Raw genomic sequence first — 27,615 nt, forward strand, 5'->3', positions numbered from 1 at the left:
GGTTCATCATGAGAACCTGATAAAGGTGGGTATAATTTGGAAATTTGAGTGTGATATGAATAACAATAATTTGCCCTAGTTCAAATCTTCCCATCATGTAATCAAAATGATATTGATATATAATTTTCTGATCTATCTGAAATTATATAATTTTATCGATCTAAAATAAGGGTGCCTATATTTTTTACCGTTAGTACAGTACAGGACAGTAGATCTACATCCATCAACCAGAGCTCATCTGTATTTGGTGTAACAAATGCAGACCAGTCCCTAAAGTGTAAGCAGGATTTTTAGCATACTATACATTCTCAAACCTGCAGCAGCATACAGAACCAGTGTTAGCACTTTGGGTTATCTTTTGGCAGCAGATCAGGTCAGCTAGCTAGCAGCTGGGCTCCTGAGTCTTTACAAATGTAAATAAACCCAGCAGAAAATTCAAATGAGTTCAGTTGTTCTAATTAAACAGGCACCAATTCAAAATCTGAAAATGTATTCTAATCGTATTAAGTTGATCAAACAGGAGCAAGATTTCATGGCCAACAAGATGTTATCAATGCAATGATGCATGTATGGAATCGGCACACTAATGACGTTCAGAATCAGTCCATTCATAAACAAACTAGACAGTAACGAACCCGTGGAATAAATCTTCTCCCTCTCCTGGGATAAGAGAGATGACCTTTCAAGAGCTATTATGAATTGCATTTACAATTGTCTACTTTTTTTGAAAAAGTAATACTCTAGGTAACTGAATTAAAATGTTTACAGCACTCATTCAAGTCTCCAAATGTTGTTTTAATTCTATCAGGAAATGTTGGGGGTTGTCAAATATAACATGTGATCACACGTAAGGTGGTTGCCTAATCGTACGCCACTGACTTGAAATTGTTTTGCACCCTCTTCTTTAAGTACAATGCCTAGTGGTTCTTGAATATTTATTTACATTTCTTACAATGGTTGAGTGCTATTTATATAGACATTTATAGGAGCAGTTATTTCACTTGCATTGGACTGTGTATTCTCCTGACTCCTTCCCACTTCAAATAACTGTTTGGTTGTTCCAGTTCACAGACGACACTCTCAGAATGGAGACAACTATATCCCATTATAAGCATAGGATCATTTTTTTAAATGACATTTTTTTTTAATGTAAATGCTTTTCAAGTGTTGCATGCTATAATTTGCTAATCAATGGAAAATACCAAGATAGGAAACATTTAATCATAAAATCCTGATAGAGGAGAAAGGAAGCTGTTGAGAGTAGTTATCTTCTGTATGTATACTTTACTGAGTTCTACCACACTGGCAGTTATTTATTTCTGCATTGCAAAGTGCTTATCTGCTCCACCTGCTTGGAATTGATACCAACCTGAGCAAGCTCATTGATTGAAAGGCAAGCTGGCTTGGCCACAATTTCAACTCACAGTATTATATTCCCTAAAGCTCCAAGGATTGTGGATCAGTAAGCCACTGCGAGCACTGTGCATCTCAGAGTTGGAATCACAGTCCTCAGAAACTCACTTCAGAGAGGTTAGTATCCCCAGTGTAATTTACCAGAGAGGGATGAACACAACACTGGCCTCTCACTTCTAGAATCCGGTTTTACATTCAGTCCAGAATGAGGGCATAAAAGCATCCCGACCCTGCGTCATATGTGAAATGAGTTTGGGCAGTTTTAACCTAGTTCCTAGCAAGCAGGAACCCACAGCACAAAGCTGGCAATCTTACTCAGGATGATTGGGATGTAATGAAAAATGTTAAGCTGGCACAGTTAACTCTTTCAATTTTAGGGTGTTGCCAGCAGAGAAATTGTTACTTTGAATCTAACCATGCTGCACCTGGCCTAGTAGTAGTTGATATTGACACGGTGAAAAATTGGAAAATGTTTCACTGTCTAGCACTAACATCCTTCATCTCAATGACCACAAGTTCCAAGATTTAAACTATCTATATATCTACACATACATCTATATTATTTATCAGATATCTAGTATTCTCAATAGGTATGCGTGTGTGTTGTCTGCAGCAGGCTAGCCATCTCTCAAGCACACCGGCTACTAATAAAAAAAGCGTTGTCAGTTCTTTTCAAGATATCAGAAACTAATCAAAAAACGGACAATCACGTGCCTTCTGTTGGCTGAAGACGGAACAGCAATGGTATTAAAAATAAGGGCTGGGGACTTTATAACTAGTTCAGGTTTGTGGAGAAGGAACAGAAAAAAACTGGTTATAATTTAATATAGCCACACGGTTAAGTGGTACCATGTGAGCTGTCCCCTGTGATTCTATACACAGACACCATGATAGCCATACCATTTAAAGAAGTCATAAATCAAAGGACTGGGGGAAAAAAGAGAATTCAATGCAGTAAGTTAACCTGTGCATGTCCTTGTGCAGCACTGGCAAAAAGGTGAAAGAGATCACCTGTCTATGCACACACTCTTGGTTGAGGGCTGGTGCACAGCTGAGATTTAAATATGTAAAATATTCATTTCCTTTTATTAAGTTGGCAAATTTAGATTTCATTTTTTTTTAAAAGAACAGCTCACCTGTTTCAAAAGGCATTATATCTGGGTTTTGCAGTCATATGTGGCATTTTGTCATATCGTATTATATGAAACTTTTGTACACATACGGTTTGAGGTTCTGAAACCTCTAGCACACTCCTAGACAGAAAAAAAAGCTTGCCTGATAGTCAATTTTCTGTCACTTCTGATCTCCAACCTCATTCTTTCTATTGCAACCTTTCTTGGCTTTCACTATTTTAGTGATGTGTCTGAATTTTCCTCTCACTCACACAAAGCTCCTAAAATACCATCCTACATGTTCCTTTTCCTTGCATCTTCAGTGTATTTAAAACAAGATTCATCACGCCATCTCCTGCTCCCAACTTTTTTTCCAGGACATAAAAACTATGGAATTCCATACCTTCCTTCAGCCTTCCTTCCACCTGCAATGTATAAGCTTTTAAAATCCAAGCTTGGTGTCATTTAATCAGTACTTCTTGATTTACTTTGTCTTCCATACCTACTCTTTTAAATCTTAGTGGTGTGCTGCATTATAGCCCTTGGCCCTTCATCTAGGTTTCACTATAGGCAAAACAAGATCACAAACTAATCATGGAAGTAATTACAGTGAACTCTGTTTATGAGGTCACCAAAAGCACAGAGCAAGATTAGTTGTATGTGGACATTGGATCTAGGTGGCGCACAAACAAGAACAGAAACTCACATCACAAGTCATGCTTGGCTGCTTTTTTTAAACTGTCTGTAATTCTTCACTTTAATGGGGAAGATCTGTTCTGATGTAGACAGATGCAGACCACAACAGACGTTTGCTACCAATTGAATCTTAATTTACACTAACTTTTCAGCAAATATATTTAAGTTGTACCAGTGCATACGTCATACCCCTAGTTGGAAGGAGCAAAGACAGTGCATGAGGGGTCAGTTTATACACTAAATTTTACATTTACACAATTTTTATCATGTGCTGCTTGTTACTAGCATTTAATTGTAATTCCCTGAAGAGAAAGATTGAAAATGCTTGCATAAAGTCTTCGAATGTGGGTAACCAATAATGTACATTTTAGGAGTATATAAAGCCAGACCTACCAACAGACAAAATTAACTTTCATTGCTATGTAATCTCAACCAGAATGGAACTTTTAAATAGACTTTGATGATAGCCATTTAGTCTGGGAGAAGGCTTTATTCGTTTTTCTTAAAATCTGTTATTACAACCTTGTTAGCAAGAGGTGTACAAATCCTAGTGCGGTTCTCTTATAAATTAGGAATAAATTGAATTACAAGAAAAATCAACTCCATCAAGTGAGAAGATACTTTTTTATAATTTCTCAGAATTTGGACAATGCTGGCAAGAGTGCATTTATTGTCCATCCTTAGTTGTCCCAAAAAAGTGGTGGGCCTTCTTGAGTCATAGGGAGTGTACAACTAAGTGGCTTGCTGGGCCACTTCAAAGAGCATGAAGAGTCAACCAGGCAATGTGGATTAGAATCACATTGGGCTGGACCAGGAAGGGGTGACAGATTCTTTTCCCTGAAGGGCATTAGTGAACCAGTTGGGTTTTTACAACAATCCAGCAGCTTTTATGGTCATTTTTTTTCTGGTACTAGCCCATGATTTATCGGATTTATTGAATTCAGTCACAATGTGCCACAATGGGATTTGAACTCAACATTTTGGGTTGCTAATCCAATACTATAAACATTATACAACCATACTTAGTCATTGGTGACCAGAAAAAGAAGCCTAACAACTCCCTTCCACGTAAACAACAAGATATGCTGTACATTTCACAATCTCACCTGTGACTGTCACCAACATGGATGCTACGAGTGGTCGATTATTGTCCAGCTTCCGACTCAGCCGCAGTTCCCCACTCGTCTGGTTGAGGATCATTAAGCTCAGCTCATTCCCTCGTTCAAATGTGTAGAAGAGTCGATCTGAAACATCAGGATCATAGGCTGGGATCTTGCCAATGACTCCTGAAGGGAAGGTGTTTGACTTATTGGATATGTAGTTGTTGAAGATTATTTGGAAGTTCTTAAGGACAGGGCTATTGTCGTTTTGATCAATCAGACGAATGTGGACAGTAGCTCGGCTCACAAGAGGTGCAGAGGTCGCTTGCACTACAATTACATACTCGAATTTTGCTTCATAGTCCAGGTCAGTAAGGGCTGTGAGCTCTCCAGAAAAGATATCCATCTGAAAGATCTCAGGAATGTTACCTTCCACAATCTGATACATAATCTGAGCATTTGCCCCCTCATCTGGATCAGCTGCTGTGATCTGTCCCACCACTGAACCAACAATGCTGTTTTCTTTCACAAATACCTCAAATTCATCGGCAGGAAACACAGGTGCATTATCATTAACATCCAATATATTTACATGAATATGCACTGGGGTCCTGCGTACAGGGATCCCCCGATCTACTGCATAGGCAGTGAGATCATATATTGGCACACTCTCACGATCGAGCCTTCGGACAGTTCGGACAATCCCTGATGTTGGCTCAATGGTGAAGTCCCCGTCACCATCCTCTCCGTTCTGGAAGGTGTACTGCACCCTGCCATTAACATGGGCATCACGGTCAGTAGCCGAAATCTGCAGGACACTGGTAAAGGGTGGGGCATCTTCAGAGACTGAGCCCTCGTACTGAGCATTTACAAACATTGGTGAATTGTCGTTGACATCCTTGACCATGATTTCAACATAGGTAGTATCAGATTTCTGGGGAATCCCATTGTCTTTGGCAGTGATAGCTAGTGTGTATGTCATTTGATCTTCATAGTCAAGCTCTGTCTGCAGCGTTATAGTACCTGAATTTGGATCAATTCGAAACTGAGGAATGTTGTCCTCCAAGTAGTAAGTAATCCTGGCATTCTCCCCAACATCATCATCTGTAGCACTAATTACCACTACAGTGCTCCCCACTGGACGATCTTCATTTACATTTACTGAATAATGTGCACTCTGAAATACTGGCCGGTGTGTGTTGGCATCTGTGATATTGACATGTACATGACACGTATCATGCAGTGTGCGATCTGAGGCCGTGATTGTTAGGACATAGCGTCTCTCTTGCTTGTAATCCAAGGGCAATGCCAGTGTAATGAGTCCCATGCCACCCTGGGTGCTGATACTGAAACGGTTCCTTGTATTCCCACCTGAGATCTGATACATGACCACCCCATTCACATCTCGATCCACTGCAGTTACTGTCAGTACACTGGTACCCACTGCAGCATCTTCATTCAAACGGATAAAATACTCTTTCTGGGTAAATTCTGGCCGATTATCATTAACATCCATCACTGTAATAGTAACACTTGCTGAAGCAGATAGGGATGGGGAACCATGATCCCTAGCTTCTATGCCAAAAAAATAATGCTCAACGGATTCACGGTCTAGCTGTGCACTCACTGTGATCCAACCTGTTCCACTATTGATCACAAAAGGTGTATCTGGGGCTGTGTCTGTCAGTCTGTACTCCAGCCTGGAATTTTCACTGTAATCTGCATCCACTGCTTGGATGTGGATCACAGAGTGTCCAAGGGGCGCATTCTCAAGGACAGATACCTGAAATGGCGTGCTCACAAAGATAGGGGCATTGTCATTAACATCCACCAGCTGAATACTGACCATTCCTGTATTGTTGGATAGGGGTGGGCGTCCTGCATCCTGAGCACGCACACGTATGGCATATTCACGCTCCACCTCAAAATCTAAAGGGGTCACGACCTCAATCGCACCAGTGACACTATCTATGGAGAACTGCCCCCTGCTGTTCCCACTAATTATGTTATAATGGACCAAAGCATTATTGTCTTTGTCCAGGTCTGTGGCAGTGACTCGCAAGATCTGTGTGTGTGGCCTGATGTCCTCTCTCACCTGGACAATGTAGCGTTTCTCACTAAACTGTGGCACGTTGTCATTTTCATCCAAGACAATGATGTAAACTTTTACTGTGGCACTTTTAGGACCAGAGTCTTTACCTTGGTCATTGGCCTCTACAATCAGGGAGTATTTCTCCATGGTCTCTCTATCTACCGATCCACGGGTGGTAATTAAACCCGATCTGGCGTCGATCTCAAAAACTGCATGTGCAGCTTGCTGATTCACGAATCGATACCTGATATTGGCGTTGGAAGGCGAGTCTATATCTGTGGCTCGGAGCTGCAAGATTGGGTAACCTTCCTCTACGTTCTCCCGAATAGTTTCCCTGTATTCGGTCTGTTCGAAAACTGGGTCGTGGTCATTGGTGTCGCTCACTGTAATGGAAATCATGGTGGTGGCAGAGAGGCGGGGGACCCCATGGTCGACAGCAGTAATTCGAAAATAGTGCAGGTCCATGTTCTCCCTGTCCAGGACTCTGCTGGTCGAAAGCAGTCCTCTCTCAACGTCGATGGTGAAATAATCCATGGACCTGCTGTCCATTAAAGAAGCCATAGAGTAAAAAAGCCTCCCAGCCTCTCCAGAATCTGGGTCCATTGCAGTAATGGAGATTACAGGAGTCCCCGGAGGCTGGTTCTCCGCCACCTGAACCTGGTAATTATACTGCGGGAAATGCGGACGACGATTGACCGATCTACTAGTTCTCGTTAATGGCAAAGGAAACACGGCTCTCTTCCCCCGCCTGCCAGGTCGGGGATTAAATATATCAAATTGCATAGCTTTACTGGAGTTTAATTGGAAGAGAATACGCAGATCGCTTTTTGAATAGCCCCTTGGCCTGAGTCCAGAGAGCAGAGTTTTCAAACAACCTTTAGTGGGTTTAAAAAATTGGAGATTGTGAAAGACTTCACAGCTGGGGGGACGGGAAATGTTTGCCGTGGGTGCCCCGGAGCTCTTTGTTCTGTTGTCCGGATTACAGCGTCTTTGAACGGAAGCTGGTTCTCCATCAGTATCGGGAGCTGTCCACGCCGCGGGTGGTGCTGAAATCTCACCATTCAAACAATGCGATCCCGGCTTCAAACATAGATTAAATAGAGCCAGGCACGATTTTAGACATAGATTGCAGTTTTGTGGATTTAGAAAACGATGAAAATATCCATTTATACAATCGAATTTACTTTCACTTAAATATGATTTAGCCCAGCCCGTCCTGTTTTTAACTGGAGCGTATTTCATGCATCTACTCAAACACAGGTTAACATATTGATTCGTATGTCGGTGTAGGTAACCGGCAAAAGTGTGGTTTAAGCTCGGATTCTTTTCCAGAAGTGTACAAAATGTGTCCAAGATTTTATCTGTGCTTAGGACGTGGCACTGACAGACACGATGTATAACGCTGCCCACAAGCCGATTTAGACACTGTTTCAAACACACTCCCACTTCCACATTCCTCCCTTCATCTTTCAGGTTCTCGCAGGCTCCCTTGACATACCGGGTCTTCAAGGTAACCTCATCACAGTCCCAGGGCAGACCCCACGTAAATCTGCCGTTCCCTCCAGGTCGGATGTTTGATTTGCTTTGATTGTGATGCTGATGATTTGGACGCTGGCTCCAGCACCGTCTCCTTGAGCTATTGTCCGAGCCCTGACAGAGTGAGGAAAGAAAGAGAGGCTGGTGGACCAGGAAGCCTGCCTCGCATTCCCCTGGCATGGGACGCACACGTTTCTCCTTCCTCTCAGAGTAGAGACTGGCAAGGCTTTTTTCACAAGACAATGAAATGTACTGACCATTAGTCCTGTGGACACCACAGCAACAATCCCACCACCGCACGTCGTGCATGAGTTTCCTTGCTGTAATAGTTCTGAGGCCCCTAGTCCCCCAGTTCCGACAGGATTCATTGACAAACTGAATAAATAAATCTTTGCCACGGTTCCATTGTGCGCCGTCCAGCGATCGTCTCTTTCTCTCAGCCTTGGTACTGCCATCCCTCTCGGTGTGCCAGGTACACAGAATCAATAAACCCCCGTCGCCATCCCACGGTGGAGTCCGTCCCGGTTTCCCCCTCGCCGAAAGCTGGAGTTTGCCTTTGTAGCGGGACGGTCCGCCGAAACCCACTGCGAGCACTTCCCAGTCCCCGGAGTGCCACTGGACAGCTCCTCTCTCCCTGCCGGGCATGGCGCTCCGCTTGTGGGACTGGCCGCCACTCGCGGCCCCTCGGCACGGTCCTTCCACGCTGCCACTGCCCCGGCTCTGCCAGGCGCCGCTGCCCCAGCACCAGCACCAGCAGCAAAGGCGAGGCGGCGGCGGCGGCGGCAGCAGCAGCAACTGCCTGGGCGGGAGCCTCCTCTCCAGCGAGTCCTCGAAGCCCGGGTGGCTTCGCCCGGGATTTCGCGCCTTGTTTTCCGTCTTGAACGCGAACAAAGGGCTGAGGGGGAGGAGGATGAGGATGAGGAGGGAGCCGCGTCCCTTCACTGCCGCCATAGTAACCCCCTTTTTCCCAGACCCAACAGCCGCCGCTCTGCTCGGCTCGGCTCGGCTCCGCTCTCCACCTCCACTCCTCTCCTCAGCGGCCCTAACCCCTCACCCGCCCCGGGGGCCCGAAACCGCCCTCCGGCCCGCTCACCGCACCGTTCAACATCCACTCCAACCCCTCCCTCCCTCCCTCTCTCTCTCTCTCTCCGGCCCCCGCTTATTTCTCAGCGTCTTTCCCCCCTTCTCTCTCTTTCTCTCTCAGGCTTTCTTCCCCGTTCCGGGACGCATCTCCTCATCCTCACTCCGCTCGCTTCCAACATGGCACCCAACGCGCGCCAATGGTCTGCTCCACGTCTGTGCCCAAGCGGCCAGCCTCCCCCCCCCCCCCCTCTCACAGCGCCACACATGGTACATCCCAACTTCCGCCTTCGCTCTCCACACAAGGCTTCTGTGACTATTTGGGGGGGGGGGGGGGTACCGCCTTCATCATTGATACTGGCAAGATGTTTTCGCAGCTTTCTGTATCCCACTGAAGCTGGAACATTTTAAACCTATGTGAGGAATTTTTAATTAAATTTAAGTTTAAGTTTAAAGTGAACTAAAATCTTGCAAAATAAAACAGATAAAATGTTACAGACCACACAGGGACATGTGTTTTAGTTCATAGAAAACTCCCCAACCAATAAAAACTTTCATTTCTACCTCACTTCTCACATGTAGAGAGACATCTCAGAGTTCCTTACTGTGTGGATAAAGAATGGAGACCAAAGAGGAGGGGGGAAAGGAAAAGAAGGGCTAGGAAGACAAAAAGAGAGATAAAGAAGTGGAGATGGCAGTACAATATCATTACTCAATGCCTAGCAAGCCACACAGTTGTAAAAAATAATTTCTACAATGCAGTAAGGCCCACCAACACCTTTTCAGGGCAACTATGGGTATGCAATAAATGTGGTTTTGCCAGCGTCACCCATACCCTGAGAACAAACAAATAAATAAATAGTCACTTTAAAAATGGAGGCAAATGTTTTTTGGTTGATGTAATCAGCAACATTTGCTAGCCTCGGTTTCCAGCCGATTAATTTTTCCCCTGCTCCAGACAAGAGGTAGAACAATGCAGCTGGAGAGCCGGCAGCAGCAGGAGACAGTCAAAAAATCAGTGCAAAAGATGGATGAGGTACATTCAGCCTATACTGTGAAGTTCTTAGTTTACATGGAAGCCTGCACTCCAACTCCACTGTTATCCTGCTGCTACCTGTCTTGTTGGAGCTGCTTCTTTTGCTCCTAGTCTGCTGGCTTTCTCACACTCCTGATCTGTTGAGCCCCTTGTTCAAGGTGTATGAGCTGCCCTGCTCCTAGCTGTAGATTCTGCTACTGCATCTGCTGCTCCTTCTGGCTGCTAACTGCAGATTCTGATGCTGCTTCTTCTCCTACTGCTGGCTGTCCTGTTGCCAAGTTTTCTTATGCTTCTGCTGCCTTTAATGTTCTTCATTCTGCTGCTGCCACTCCTGCTCCTGCAAGCTCTCCTGCTAATGATTTCTCTGCTACTCCTGCTAGCTACCCTGCTCTTGCTCCTGTAATCTACTGGGGTGCCTGGCTCTCCAAGTGGTGGCTGGCTTGCTACATCTTGGCAAATTGGCTGACTTTCCTGGTCTGTATGAATTAGACAATAACAACAACTTACATTTAGATAGCACATTTAACGTAGTAAAACATCCCAAGGTGCTTCACAGGAGCGATATCAAACAAAATTTGACACCGGAGAAACTGGATAAACTCCCTTAGCAATCAGGAGAATCTGTTTTGTATGTTTTAATTGGTGTGTATTTGCATATCATGGATTAGCATACATAGATACGCATGTATAACTCCAAAATATACGAAAATGTACCAAATAATATGTAATAAATCCAAAGTTTCTGGTACATGCTACTGACCCCATGGAAAATAATCCTGCATAATGTCCAGCATACTCACTGCTATTTTAAGGAGATTTTTGACGGCAGGGAGGAAGGTAACAAGACAGAGGTGCTAGGGGAGAGAGTTCCAGAGGGCAAGGTCATCATGATTGAGCGAGCTGTCACCAATGGGGAAGCGGTAGGCTGGTGTTAGAAGAGTGTAGGGTATGTATAGCTGGAAGGGATTGCTGAAGTAGGGTGATGCAAGGCATGGAGGGATTTGGTGGTGAGGATGAGGATCTTAAAGTCAATTTACCGGAAAACAAGAAGTCAGTGGAAGAAAATTTGATCCTTGTTTTGGATATAATGCAGTCCAGAAAATTGTTAACTACTCTTAGGTTTATTAGAATTCTGATTCCATGCTTATTTAATTTAATAACCTGGTGTTGTGCGATTCCTTATATTTAATTTGGAACATTCTAACATCACACACTCAGCTCAGATGTGTAAAGGTCCCAACCTTCCCTGAATGTTTGGGATTCTTCTAGTTCTTCCCTAATTGCCCCATTCTATGTTGATGTAGTTCTGTACCAGATGATGCCTAACCACCATGGAATTTCCCCTTTCTGCCCAGGAACCCAAATATACCATAGGTGGAGGATTTTAGATACTAGCAGCAGTTGAAGAATTATGGCAGTTTATCCTTAAAATGAGATTCTGAAAATTAGGATGGCTGGCATATGAAGAATTCACATTTTTGATCTCAAGAATTTCTTGCTTATTTTAAAGAAATATTTTTGGAAACTGCTGATTCGGACAGTCTGGTATAAATAGAATTGTCCTGCATATTCAATCATTCACATTCATCAAAATCCATGAGTGCTGCATTCAATACGCTTGCACCTGATTACCTTGTAATTAAACTCGGCTACCTCAATGGCACAGCTGATTAAGGCCATGATGTGGAGGTGCCGGTGATGGACTCGGGTGGACAAATGTAAGGAGTCTTACAACACCAGGTTATAGTCCAACAGCTTTATGTAAAATCACAAGCTTTCGGAGGCTTCCTCCTTCGTCAGCCTACCGTTTCTTCCCCATTGGTGACAGCTCGCTCAATCATGATGCCCTTGCCCTCTGGAACTCTCTCCTGACGAAGGAGGAAGCCTCCAAAAGCTTGTGATTTTAAATAAAGCTGTTGGACTATAACCTGGTGTTGTAAGACTCCTTACAGCTGATTAAGCCAGTGAGTATACAGATCAGGAAGTTCCCACGTTTGATTCCTAGTCTATGCTGTGTTGGGTGACAATGGTGGTGGCATTAGGTGTGCTACACTTGGCCTCTCTGCTCCTAGATTTTCCTCTTTCTGATCATCATCCAATTAGAAGTGGATATGTGTGGACATTGGGTGAGGACAGGATTGAGTTCAATAGTGACACCCGTCCATAATCAAACAGCTGCTGACATTCACTTTCTAACCTTACACACAAAGAATGCCCACTTGGGCAAGATTCTGGAGGGTCACTGTACCATAGCACAGGAGAGGAACAGGGGAGAGATAAAAAAAGAGGATATATTAATTAAAAATATTAAATGTCAATTTGCTATCATTACTCTCCAAAATAGGTCTATTTCCAGATTTAATTACCTTCTTCCCTACGTGTAGAATTAAATCAATCTTTGCTTTTTGTAATGCGGCATAATATGGGACACAATGCCCATTAGTATCAAACAATCCTCATCCTTTTTTCCACTTCTTTCTGCGAGTTATTATTCTTGACTAAGTGAGAAAGATCAGAATACTTTCCACTTTTTTGCACCTAGTTCAAGCGTCAAGAATTGCTGAATCAGTTAGAAGTATATAAACTGTGGATCTTTACCTCAGACAGCAATCCATACCATACTAAAGTGTATTTCCATTTCTCACACCAAACAGCACTGACTGAGTAAGAATACAAATTTAGTTTTCTGCTCTTGTCATGTACCTACTGGAATCTGAAGTGAGATTGCCCTAATTATTTCAATTGGGATCCTTCCATAAGAGAGAGATCTTGTATGGCAAAACATATCATTAAAGCAACATATTGTGCTATGCATAACTTGGAAAGACTTTTCCAGAATTCCAGATCTTAGCTGTGCCATCAAGAAGAAAGGGTAGAGAATGAAGTTAGGAATGTCCCCACAATGCATGAAGGGAAATCAGAGTGGAAGGAAAAATCAGATGTAGAAGTCACACTGCACAACTCATGCGTACCTTTTAAAAGACAGTTACAAAGTGACATTTCCAAACCAAAGTAGGGTCCATCCACTGTAGGGAAGCAAGTTGAGAGAAAGAATTACCTGGAGGCAAGAGAGTAAACAGGTTGCTTGGTTTGAGGCATGAGGTGAAGAAATAGACAGGGGATAAGAGAGAACTGCGAATTTAGTACATAGGATGAAAAGAAAGCCACATTACCTGGTTGTGTGGTGGAGAAAGCATAGCTTGGTGTGACTGAAGACCACATGAGGAGATAAACAATGCAGCCAGGCCAGACCAGATAGTATAGTTGTGTTGAGAATCAGGTTCCAATTCTTTTTAATGCTCTATTAATCGAATTGAAGTGACACAATGGAAGCAAAACAACACAAAGCCTAGTTCAGAGTTTACTAAATGTTTGCATTAATGCCCTAGAGAAGGTAAGCACCATTCCTTTTGAAGTTTGGTTTGGTTGGAAAAGTTTATTCGGCACCATCTTCATTGGATATAGACAATAACAAATATTAGGGATACTTCAGCTTTCAGTCACTTAGCTTTCTTTAGAAGTCACAGCATACACATCAGCATATCTGTAATGGAATCTATAAACTACTTCTCTGAATTTCTTGCCATAGCAGGATGTGTAGATGTGAGCAGTTTGAGTGTTCAATAAAAATCAAAAAATTAGGTGTTAACAAATATGGTGCTCATTTTTGTTAATTTTAGATGATGAGAGACTGCATCTGCATAAGGTGAAGCATATTCATTGAACCAGCTCTGATTTTCAAATCAAACCCAGATGAGCACAAGCTTATTGTCAACATATATGCAATTAGATTTTACAGTTATATTTCACTGCTCATTTTTTTATTTGGTCTTCACACCAGCAGCGACGATGCAGGACAACATGAGGATCTGAAACACGGGCAGACTGGAACCGTATGTTTGTTGAGAGCTTTCTAATGGTTCCACGTCATTGGTTCTCAGAGCTCGCCATTCTCCCTACTTACAGATCCGATGTGTTGTGAGTGTCTGTACTAGCAGCAGATTGCAAATGCATATCTTATGAACTTTACATAAGCTCTGCATAAAATATTAAATAATGCAGCAGATAAAATGTCACTACATCGAAAAATTATGATATCAATGAAATACCAATTAAACAAGTAAACCAATGGTTCTGTCACAGGAAATTATAAATATCATAGAATAATATTTTGTTTTGCCATTTGATTACTGGATCAATTATTTTTGTCTATGTGATTGCAACAAAAATTATATTCTGTAATTTCATAATTTAGGAATAAATATATTATGAAATATGCAACCATATCTGTGGCCAACTGCATTCTGTTTTCCCACCCCCCCCAACCATCCTTGTCAAGCTCGACTGACGAGAAATTCTCAAGGCAGCTTGCCCGCTGCACCTTGAGCAGTGCCGCTACCAGGCTAATGTGACGCAGACGCTGCTTTTAAATGTACAATTATGATCAGCTTCTTCATAAAAGAAGTAATTTTCTTCCACATTTTAAAGTCATGGTTGAACAGGGATAATATTCAAGTGTACGCATTATAGCAGGGAACTGAAAGTAGGCCAGTCGATTGAAGGGCTTGATCTATGGCCTTATTCTTCAATCAGCTGACCTATACTTCAATTCCCTGGTACAGTATGTGCACTCCTAGATTATTGCTTAATTAGATTATAGGTAAGGATAAAAGGGAAATTTGATTGCACGAGAATTGTTTGTATAGTCTCTGATGCACCAACACTTGTGCTCAGTTGAGAGCCTCTCACTGCTCTGAATCAAGAAAATCACTGCCAGTAATGAAAAGAACATTCAAACATGTTATTGAAAAATAAAGAGAAATATACATCACCATTATTTGATAGCAATAATGAACTCAAGGTAGGTGTACAACAAGAGTCCACTTGTGTTTGCCTCATGCCTAAACAAACTCAGGTATGATTTTAAAAATTCAATATATAAACACCTTCTCATTCATTATTGTTTAAGTGTATAAGATAATAAGAGCTGGATCAATCACGTGCCTGTAGGCAAAAGAGTTTGCAGTGTTGCTTTTATATTAAATACCATAGTTTTTTTTTATCACAATGTAATATCTCCCTGCTGCTGCTAGGGAGAGACAACTTAACTGTCAAGCTGTCATTTCAGGGAACGAGAGACCAAATATTTACTGAGGAATAATTTACTGTGAAATGCTTCATAAGATAAAATATTCCAGCCTGCAACTAGAGTTCTTTTTCTTTCTTCCTTTTACTTGTATTTTTCTCCTGTGTATGTCTTCTTGTCTCAAATATCATTCCATAACTAATAGGATGGCAAACAGCCACCTCCCAGACCACTGTCACTGGTGCTCTGTAACTGGGAAATGCACAAAAAGCAAACCAGAATCAATTTTCCTTCAATTATTCTCTCCCTCCTTCTGGGAAATTGCCTCACCTCTGCATGTATCCTTCTTTTAAAATTCCCAGCTAAGATCATGAATGCACTGTGTATAGATTTGCACAATAAACCAGTATCTTCCCACTCAATGATGTAGTGCACTGGTCACACCAGTGTACTGGGTCACTGGGAAATGTGTGAGAGCAGCCCTTAGTGGTTCTCTTGCTGATTTCCTGTCTCTCTTTCTCTCTGTGGGAGAGAGTTTGACACTCTACTCAGCACCTCCCCTAGTTTGCATATCAATCCATTGTACCAGCAGTCTGCTGCTTTTACCCATTAGTAATTTATAATTATAAAACCAGTTATATTTAATATAAATCTATCCCATTAAAATAAAATAATTTATTCACAAATAAAATCTTTCAATTTCCTCCCCTCCCGCCCCCCCCCATACGGCTTAATAAGCTTATCTGCTGAGTAGCTGAAGCACACAGACCAGGGAAGTCCCAGGTTCATTTCCACATCTGTTACTGTTAGCTACTGTCAGCATAAGAGGTGGCAGGGGTGCTACAATTGGCTTCAACATTCCTGTATTAGGGAGAAGGAAATTGGATAGGGTTCATTCTCCTGACCACCATTAAACAACCCTTGCTGGACGTGTGGAGAGTATGAATGTTGGTTGATGAGATAGGATCAGGTTTGGCTGTGATGCTCTGCCAGCTGTTGAATAACTTTCTGACACTCACTGTTAAGGCCCACACACAAATAATGGCCACTTGGGTGCGGTACCAGAGGATAAGTAGCACCCATGAAACTGTATCCCAGCAAGAAATCAATCCCTTCAGGAGAGGATGATGTGGAGATGCCGGTGATGGACTGGGGTTGACAATTGTAAACAATTTTACAACACCAAGTTATAGTCCAACAAATTTATTTTAAATTCCACAAGCTTTCGGAGGCTTCCTCCTTCGTCAGGTGAACGGTGTGGAAGGAAAGGAGGGAAGGAAAGAAAATTGATAGGGAGAATATCAAGACAAAATCCTTTATCACATTGTTTTGAACTATGAATTACCACTCGGTGAAGAAAGCCAATTCTGAACATTGTATTTTAAGGGTGCCGTTGCTGCTCCTTGATGCAGTGCATTCTGGGAAATCATGAGATTATAGTAGTTTGGTGTGCGGTCTATGACTGTTTTTCAAAACAATGTGGAGAATATTATTTCTCACACCTGGCTTTTGGAAACAATAATCTCACTGTGGTTGACTTACACACTATAGTTATACTACAAAATTTTACACCTTCATCATAATAGTTTCCACACATATTATTAAAAATAATATTGTCTTTAACTTAGGAGTTAAAGTTCTCTGGAAGTATTGCGTATCGGAACGACAGATTAGAAGCTGACTATAATGGTGTAATCCTTACCAGAATACATTTCATGAAACAAGCTACTTATTTTTATTGAGGCTCCCAGGTTGGAGAGAAAACAAAATAACTGAAGAATTAGTGCTTAGATGTCAAAAGTGTGATTATAAGTATGACAGAGAGAGTAGAAAGGGAGTGAATAGGGAGAAAAAAGGTGAGTTAAAAGCCTGATATAGCAAATATCTCAGTACAGTAAAATACTGTACTGAGATATTTGCTATATCAGGCTTTTAACTGATCTATGACATATATATGTGGTGGTGATACTACCCTGGGTTGGAGAGGGGATTAAGTGCTCTGCTCATTATTTCTAGCAAAATTATAAACACATTCTGCTTGAACCAAAAGAAATCTCCATGGATACATTTACAATGTTGTTTCATATAGTGACCAGAGCAATCCTTCCCTCAGATAATCAAAGATTTCCCACGTATAATTGTCATTAAGAAATATGAGATAGTAATATAAGATTTATGCACAACACAGCAGTACATGCCTCAGTGGATGAATTTATTTGTGTGCAGAATAGTACAATTTCCGTATTCATAAATTAGGTTGCTTCCCACTTTAAGAGAACGTTGATATTAGGGTGAGATGCTTTATAGGTTGTCTTAGTTCTAGGAATAGTGAGGACCATGAAAGTTGCCATGATTGCTGGTGGGGAATAACATGTGATGCTGTGAATTCAACATTTATTGAGATAAAAACCTCTTGGCAGTTTTCTTTGCAATAGGTCATTTTGAACTATTCATTTTCTGCACGTATGTATCACTGACCTCTGCTCTTCTAACCGCCCTACCCCAATCCCTCTGAGTTCTAGCTATGTGATTGGCAGGAAACTAGGGAGTAAATAGTGGAGGTCTGCAACATGAACACTGCTGATTCCTGCAATTGGTCTTTCCAGTTGAAAACTTGAATATTCTCAGAATGGGTTGAGTGAGAAGGATTTTTGAAAAAAAATTCTCTGTTTCTTTTTTCCTGCCTATACTTTGCAACTTATATTTTGTAATGAGCGCAGGATATTGCTGCTTTAACTACAGCTGTTCGAAACTTCAAACTACACATTCTCTTCTCTCTCGGGCCTCCCTAATCAAAAGGTCTTGGACTATGAAATGCCACAATCAGCACTGGCTAGTGAATTTTACCACAGCGGGATAGGTGTTTGGCCTTTTTACATATGAATTTGATAATAGAGGGCCACAGGTCAGAAAACCAATGAAACACCATAAAAGACGTGGCACGAACAGGACAAAAGTTAAAATTCTAGCTACAGTCGTATTATAACCACAACAATCTAATGAATAGCATGATAATTAAGCACATATTGTGGTATATTTACCTCTGTGTGTGAAATTAAAGAAAAACTATTTTGCAAATTTGTCACTAAAAACTGATGGCTGTTTAGAAAAAGATTTTTTCTGTAACTTTATACGCAATGCAAAATAGACTCTAATTGTAGGTATAGTTTTTCCATCTCTGTACACTGTCTCTTAAACAAACATTGTTTTTTATTAAACACACTTAGTGTTTACGTATATGTCAATGCTGGCTACACCAGTCTTGTTATTTATTCTGGGGATACAGAGAAAATGCTAAAAACTAATACCTGGGAGAAGGTTAAAAATTACTTATTTTGTTATAAAGTGTTCACATTTCTCCTCGCTTGAGGGAAAATGTCATTGCTGGAATCAGGCAGTCTCTTGGGTTCCATTTAAGGATGTTACTGCATATTGACCCAACAATGATTGATCCTTGGCAACTAAGACACAATACAGCAGCAAGAGCTTGTTAATAACATTGTAATGACCTCCATTTTCTGAGGACATTTTGAGCATCTGGGAGTTCAATTCTTAGTGTGGTAATGCTAAAGAGCAATGGCTATAAGGATATTCAACCAGATGCCTAAATGTGATATTGCCAACCCAGTAAGGTTAATTGGCTCTTTTATTCAGCTGCACTCAAAGCAGGAATATTTTTTTTCTCTTTGAATGCAAATTGTTGCATGAAACAACCAATTACATTCTGGATAAAATTAAACTCTGCTTATAGTGAAACTATATATACTGAACTCAGAGCGAAATCCACTTGTAGTGAACTCACTATAATGACCATGATGTGGAGATGCCGGTGATGGACTGGGGTGGACAAATGTAAGGAGTCTTACAACACCAGGTTATAGTCCAACAGCTTTATTTAAAATCACAAGCTTTCGGAGGCTTCCTCCTTCGTCAGGTGAGTGTGGGATTCCATAAAGGTACAGCATATATAGTCAGAGAACAATGCCTGGTGATTACAGATAATGCCAGATCATCGACACAGATACCACCATCACACGAGAGGACACCACCCGCCAGGTACATGGTTCATACTCCTGCGACTCGGCCAATGTTGTCTACCTCATACGTTGCAGGAAAGGATGCCCCAGAGCATGGTACATCGGCGAGACCATGCAGACACTGCGACAACGGATGAACGGACACCGTGCAACAATCACCAGACAGGAGGATTCCCTCCCAGTCGGGGAACACTTCAGCAGTCAAGGACATTCAGCCTCCGATCTTCGGGTAAGCGTTCTCCAAGGCGGCCTTCGAGACACACGACAACGCAAAATCGTCAAGCAGAAATTGATAGCCAAGTTCCGCACCCATGAGGACGGCCTCAACCGGGATCTTGGGTTCATGTCACGCTACATGTAACCCCACCAGCGAAAAAAAGTTATCTGTTTTTAATACAACTGGTCATTCTCTCTCTTTCTCTGCCTTTCGGATGTTTCTCTCTCTCTCTCTGTCTTTGTGTCCTGACCGTTTGTGTATTCAGTAGTCTTGTATGTAATGTTTCTCTGTCTGAACACTATTCAACTCCTTTGATTGCCTTGATAACGGGCAGTTGGAAAGATTATCTGTAATCACCAGGCATTGTTCTCTGACTATATATGCTGTACCTTTATGGAATCCCACACTCACCTGACGAAGGAGGAAGCCTCCGAAAGCTTGTGATTTTAAATAAAGCTGTTGGACTATACCCTGGTGTTGTAAGACTCCTTACATTTGTCCACCCCAGTCCATCACCGGCATCTCCACATCATGGCTACTATCGACACCACAAACTGCCGGCTCACAGTGGAGAGGATCTCCAAGAAGATCGTGCATATCGACACAGACATCAAGTTTCTACAGAGCTGCAAGAAAGCAGACAAGATCCCGAAAGGACTACGGATCACGAACCCACTCAAGTCGACATACAACTCAGATTACGCTGAGAGGCTCTGCCGTCGTACCTCTCGCACACTCCGCAACCATCTCGTACACCAACTCTACAGCAGACGCCGCAACCTCGAAACCAAGATAAAGTCCATACTCTCAGTCTGTACTCAGGACACAGCAGACCAGCTACGAGACACCGCCAAACAGGCGAGGCAACGGAACTACACTGCCTACATGAAAACCAAGAGCAGGAAGTTTGAGAAACTCGGCATCACCACCAGCATCAACCAAGCCTCCCCCGGTACCACGGTTGCAACCACAGGGAAGTCTATCATCAATTTGTCCGACCACACCCTGCAACCAGACAAAATCGAAGTTCTCAGCCGAGGGCTCAATTTCTGCCCCACTACCAAAATGGACCCAATCAGTCTCACGGCGGACAGAGAGGAATTCACCAGGAGAATGAGACTCCGGGAATTCTTCCACAAATCCTGATATTTCAGCAGCGAACCCAATGAGACAATCAACGATCCGGAACAGCAGACAGAGGGATCCGCGGTACAGCAAACGAAGAAGAAAGAGTCAAATTGGACTCCTCCGGAGGGTCGCTGCCCTAAGCTTGACATGTATGCTCAAGCTGCCAGGAGATGCGTCAACGCCAGATTCATCAGCCGCACTCACAAGACAGTCCAGAATGTCACCCGACACAATGCAACGCCATCAACGCTCTCAAGACCAACCGCAACATCGTCATCAAACCAGCGCACAAAGGAGGAGCCATCGTCATACAGAACAGAACGAACTATTGCAAAGAAGCATACCGACAACTGGACAACCAGGAACACTACAGACGGATACCCGCAGATCCGACCAAAGAAGACACCCACCAGCTCAACAAACTGATCAAGACCTTCGATCCAGACCTTCAAAGCATCCTACGCGCTCTCATCCCACGTACTCCCCGCGTGGGAGACTTCTACTGCCTCCCAAAGATACACAAAGCCAACACACCCGGACGTCCTATCGTATCAGGCAACAGAACCCTGTGTGAGAACCTCTCTGGATACGTCAAGGGCATCCTGAAACCCATCGTACAGGGAACCCCCAGCTTCTGTCGCGACACTACAGACTTCCTACAAAAACTCAGCACCCACGGACCAGTTGAACCAGGAACACTTCTCACCACGATGGACGACTCGGCACTCTACACCAGTATCCCCCACGATGACGGCATCGTTGCAACAGCCTCAGTACTCAACACCAACAACAGCCAATCTCCAGACGCCATCCTACAACTCATCCGCTTCATCCTGGATCACAATGTCTTCACCTTCAATAACCAGTTTTTTACCCAAACACATGGAACAGCCATGGGGACCAAATTCGCACCCCAATACGCCAACATTTTCATGCACAAGTTCGAGCACGACTTCTTCACTGCACAGGACCTCCAACCAACGCTATACACCAGATACATCGACGACATTTTCTTCCTATGGACCCACGACGAAGAATCACTGAAGAGACTACACGATAACATCAACAAGTTGCATCCCACCATCAAACTCACCATGGACTACTCCTCAGAATCGGTCTCATTCTTGGACACACGAATCTCCATCAAAGACGGGCACCTCAGCACCTCACTCTACCGCAAGCCCACGGACAACCTCACGATGCTCCACTTTTCCAGCTTCCACCCTAACCACGTCAAAGAGGCCATCCCCAATGGACAGGCCCTGTGAATACACAGGATTTGCTCAGACGAGGAGGAACGCGATGGACACCTACAGACGCTGAAAGACGCCCTCGTAAGAATGGGATATGACGCTCGACTCGTCAATCGACAGTTCCGACGGGCCACAGCGAAAAATCGCATAGACCTCCTCAGAAGACAAACACGGGACACAACCAACAGAGTACCCTTCGTCGTCCAGTACTTCCCCGGAGCGGAGAAACTACGCCATGTTCTTCGCAGCCTTCAACATGTCATCGATGACGACGAACACCTCGCTAAGGCCATCCCCACGCCTCAACTACTCACCTTCAAACAGCCACCTAACCTCAAACAGACCATCGTTCGCAGCAAATTACGCAGCTTTCAGGAGAACAGCGTCCACGACACCACACAACCCTGCCACAGCAACCTCTGCAAGACATGCCAGATCATCGACACAGATACCACCATCACACGAGAGGACATCACCCACCAGGTACATGGTTCATACTCCTGCGACTCGGCCAATGTTGTCTACCTCAAACGTTGCGGGAAAGGATGCCCTGGAGCATGGTACATCAGCGAGACTATGCAGACACTTCAACAAAGGATGAACGGACACCGTGCAACAATCACCAGACAGGAGGGTTCCCTCCCAGTTGGGGAACACTTCAGCAGTCAAGGACATTCAGCCTCCGATCTTCGGGTAAGCGTTCTCCAAGGCGGCCTTCGAGACACACGACAACGCAAAATCGTCAAGCAGAAATTGATAGCCAAGTTCCGCACCCATGAGGACGGCCTCAACCGGGATCTTGGGTTCATGTCACGCTACATGTAACCCCACCAGCGAAAAAAAGTTATCTGTTTTTAATACAACTGGTCATTCTCTCTCTTTCTCTGCCTTTCGGATGTTTCTCTCTCTCGCTCTCTCTGTCTTTGTGTTCTGACCGTTTGTGTATTCAGTAGTCTTGTATGTAATGTTTCTCTGTCTGAACACTATTCAACTCCTTTAATTGCCTTGATAACGGGCAGTTGGAAAGATTATCTGTAATCACCAGGCATTGTTCTCTGACTATATATGCTGTACCTTTATGGAATCCCACACTCACCTGACGAAGGAGGAAGCCTCCGAAAGCTTGTGATTTTAAATAAAGCTGTTGGACTATAACCTGGTGTTGTAAGACTCCTTACTTTCACTATAATGAAACACTGCTTACAATGAAATTTGAAACAATTACACCTCCATATAATGAACTCAGGCATTGTGAAATATTGTAATTAAATGAATAACACTTTTTATTACAGAATAATGAAATTACTACTTGTTTGCAGTGAAAACCTTGCCAATAACTGTGGAATGTGCCTATCTGGAAATCCTTCCTATCTCTGTCTGTACATTGATTTGAATATCATTTACTTACCTGTTATAAAAGCATTCATTCCAGTTCAGCTATAGGAAGTGGTCTCAGAGTCACAATTTCTTTGCAAGTATGGTGTCAGTCTCAGGTGTGAGAATGCAGCTTCTTCTTTCGATTAAGAAATCTTTTATTCATTGAGTAAATGTTGAAAGTGCCATAATTTCACATTGAAATAATGAGAAATAACACTGAACTAGCTATAAGGTATACCTACACTTGGACTTGTTGCTTCTGCTATTTCAACAAACTCCCAAGGGATGCTTTTTATTTGCTACAATGTGAATTTTGCATAATTCATTTTTCTTTAGTTTTAATAGTTTTACAATTTTTTGGTGGTAGATGTGATTGCTCAAATTTCTGCATACACTATTGTTTTCAAATGAGATAACTGCTTTCTCACCTGATCAAAACTATGTTCAGCTAGCCTCACTACAAATCCACTCCTAGTCTGTTAGTTGGCAAATACCTGACTTCATTCTGAAGGGAGTTAGCTTGAAAAAAGCCAAACAGAAATGTCACCTAGTGCAACACATAACACAGATAATTACTGTGACACCCTGTTGCAATGAATATTCCTCTTATAATGAAACGATAGTTTTACCAAAATCCATTTATAATGAAACCCTGTTATAAAGCAACTCTCTTTATAATGAAACAGCACTATAATTAGCTTAACGTCAGTGGTAGCAAAGATAATGGAATCCTTGCTCAAAGATGTAATAGAAAAACAACTAGAAACCGAAAAAATAATAAAGAATAGTCAGCACGGATTTCAAAAGGGAAGGTCATGCTTGACTAATGTTATTGAATTCTTTGAAGAAGTAACAGAAGGGGTAGACAAGGGGAATGTAGTAGATGTAATACATTTGGATTTTCAAAAGGCCTTCGATAAGGTGCTGCATAACAGTCTCATGACAAAGGTCAGAGCATGTGGAGCCAGGGGACAAGTAGCAGAATGGATAGCAAGCTGGCTACAAAAGAGTAAGCAGAGAGTAGGGGTTAAAGGTAGTTACTCAGACCGGAAAGAGGTGGGAAATGGTGTTCCACAAGGACCACTATTGTTCACCATTTACATAAACAATTTGGACTCAGGAATTGGAAGTACAATTTCAAAACTTGCGGGCAACACCAAATTGGGGGGTATGGTTAGTACCGAGGGGGACTGCGATAAAATACAGGAAGACATTAATAAACTTGCAGAATGGGAGTGTAATTGGCAAATTAATTTCAATATATATAAGCGTGAGGTATTACATTTTGGTAGGAAGAATAAGGAGGCCACATACTGCTTGGATAATAAGAGTCTAAATGGGATAGAGGAGCAGAGGGATCTGGGGGAAGAGATACACAAATCACTAAAAGTAACGACACAGATTAATAAGGCCATAAAAAAAGAAAACCAAGCACTGGGTTCATTTCCAGAGGGATAGAATTGAAAAGCAGAGAAGTTATGTTAAACTCGTATGGAACTTTGGTTAGACCACACTTGGAGTACTGTGAAAAGATCTGGTCTCCATATTATGAAAAGGATATAGAGGCACTGGAGAAAGTGCAAAAAAGATTTACTAGGATGATACTAGAACTGAGAGGTTATACCTATTTGGAAAGATTAAGCAGGCTGGGGCTCTTTTCTCCAGAAAAGAGAAGACTGAGGGGTGACCAGATAGAGGTCTTTCAGATTATGAAAGGGTCTGATAGGGTAGACGTAGAGAAGATGTTTCCACTTGCGGAGGAGACCAGAACTATAAGATAGTCACTAATAAATCCAGTAAGGAATTCAGGAGAAACATTTTTATCTCGAGAGTGGTTTGACTGTGGAACTTGCTACCACAAAGAGTAGTTGAGGCGACTAGCATAGATGCATTTAAGGGGAAGCTAGATAAACACATGAGGGAGAAAGGACTAGAAAGATATGCTGATAGGGTTAGATGAAGTAGGGAGGGAAGAAGCTCATGTGGCACATAAACACCGGCATGGACCTGTTGGGCCGATTGGCTTGTTTCTGTGCTGTACATTCTATGTAATAATGAAACTCCATTTAAAATATCTAATAATGAAAGTCCCTTTATAATGAAACCATGTATAATAAAACTCTGTTAAAATTAAATGATACTTTAACAAAACTTGTTAAAATTAAAGTATCCTTATTCCAAAACCATTTTATAATGAAACAACCAACCTTGTCTCAAATATTATTATTCTGCATTAAATAGAGGAATCAAAATGGAAATGGGTAATCTCAGATCATTTTTCTTGATTATTATCTTGATGGGATATAGAAAACCCATAACAGAAAAAATAGTTACAAATATGAAATAACACCAGAGAGTGTTGGTGCTGCATCAAACAAAGCAGAAACATTCTTAGAGTTAAGCTCTCCAAATTCAGAACAGAAAACTGTATGCAATATTTTTCCCCAAAGTTTGTATAACCATTCTTGAATACAATCCAGTTCTTACTGTAAATCCTTGGAAAAAATCATCCAAATATAGAAATTATCAATCTTTTATAATAAAAGCCCAGTAATTTATAAAATGGAAGGCAGGCGTCATCCTGGACACCTTAGACTAAAGATAAACATTTCTCTCACCAGGGGTACAGAGTAAGATTAAATGTAGTTTACTTATTTTAAGATTCTCGTCTAGTCTTATTATTCCAAATATTTAAATTAAACTTAGAAAGATAATACTGCTAAATTAGGGAACAACTCACTAACAACCTTTCTAAATGGGAGTATTGTAGGTAAAGTTTTCACCACAGTGTTAAGAGGGTTTGAAACTGATATATTGAGACGGTTGGAAATGGAAGGGGTAGGGGAATTTTAAGGATATGTAAGGGGAGGAGTACGTTAGAGGCACTAAAAGGGTAAGGTGGTGAAAGGAAACCTTCTGGACATGAGCAGGGCAGGGAGTAACTCAGAGACATGGAGCAGGCAAAAAGGTGCCTCCGAGACACAGAGAGGGTTGGAGGAAAGAATCCATGAGACATGTAAATGATGGAGAGGAGCAGCCAACATGGAATAGGACAGGGACTCTTTGCAGACACTGAAAGGGTAGTGGAGGGAGAGAAGAATCTTGAACATATGATGAAGGATCTCAGAGATACAGGAAACAAAAAGCAGGAGGAAAATTTTGACCGCATGAAGCAGGTGGGAGGGAATATCGGAGGGAAAGGAATTGGAGGCCAGGAGAGGGGCCAATGTAGAGTTCAAATCATTTTTAAAATTGCAAACATCATCAATAACTCCTAAGTAAAATAGTACCCTAGGAAAAGTAAAAAAAGAAACCTGAAGACAAGTGTTTGTGAAACAGAGAAACAGAGAGAGATTTTAGAGAAATAAGAGAGAGACGAGATAAAGATGTGGTGGAAGATCATACAATCATAGAACAGTTACACCACAGAAGGAGGCCATTTGGCTCATCGAGACTGTGCCGGCTGTATGCAAGAGCAATCCAGCTAGTCCCACTCCCCCGCCCTATCCTCATAGCCCTACAAATCTTTTCCTTTCAAGTACTCATCCAGTTCCCTTTTTAAAGCCACGATTAAATCCGACTCCACCTCCCCTCAGACAGTGCATTCCAGATCATAACCACTCGCTGTGTAAAAAGGTTTTTCCTCATGTCGCCTTTGGTTTTTTTGCCAATCACCTTAAATCTATGTTCTCTGGCTCTTGACCCTTCCACCAATGGGAACAGTTTCTCTCTATCTATTCTGTCTAGACCCTTCATGATTTTAAATACCTCTATCAAATCTCCTCGCAATCTTCTCTGTTCCAAGGAGAACAACCCCATGTAACTAAAGTCCCTCATCCCTGGAATCATTCTAGTAAATCTTTTCTGCACTCTCTCTAAGGCCTTCACATCTTTCCTAAAGTGTGGTGCCTAGAACTGGACACAAAAGTCCAATTGTGGCCGAAACAGTGTTTTATAAAGGTTCATCATGACTTCCTTACTTTTGTACACTATGCCTCTATTTATAAAACCCAGGATCCTGTTTTTTAACCACTTTCTCAACCTCCTGCCCTGCCACCTTCAACAATTTGTGCACATATACCCCCAGATCTCTCTGTTCCTGTGCCCCTTTTAGAATTGTGCCCACTAGTTTATATTGCCTCTCCTCATTCTTCCTACCAAAATGTATTACTTCGCATTTTTCTGCATTAAATTTCATCTGCCACGTGTCCGCCAATTCACCAGCCTGTCTATATCCTTTTGAAGTCTACCACTATCCTCCTCACTGTTCACTACATTTCCAAGTTTTGTGTCATCTGCAAACTTTGAAACTGTGCACTGTACACCCAAGTCCAAGTCATTAATAAATATCAAGAAAAGCAGTGGTCTCAGTACCGATCCCTGGAGAACACCAGTGTACACCTCCTTCCAGTCCACAAAACAACCACTGCTCTCTGCTTCCTGTTACTTAGC

The 27,615-nt window shown here is 42.3% G+C and overlaps 1 protein-coding gene across 1 annotated transcript in view; it reads right to left on the reverse strand.

The window, feature by feature from the left end:
- celsr3 (cadherin, EGF LAG seven-pass G-type receptor 3) overlaps nt 1–8,900 on the reverse strand; it is a 243,391-nt gene extending 234,491 nt beyond the window's left edge. Inside the window, exon 1 of the mRNA XM_067999063.1 lies at nt 4,328–8,900. Within this exon, the coding sequence (XP_067855164.1) occupies nt 4,328–8,900 (4,573 nt within the window). The remainder of the gene's footprint in view (nt 1–4,327) is intronic.
- Between the last annotated feature and the right edge of the window lie 18,715 nt (nt 8,901–27,615).

Source organism: Heptranchias perlo, chromosome 17, assembly GCF_035084215.1.
Source record: "Heptranchias perlo isolate sHepPer1 chromosome 17, sHepPer1.hap1, whole genome shotgun sequence".
NCBI lineage: Eukaryota > Metazoa > Chordata > Chondrichthyes > Hexanchiformes > Hexanchidae > Heptranchias > Heptranchias perlo.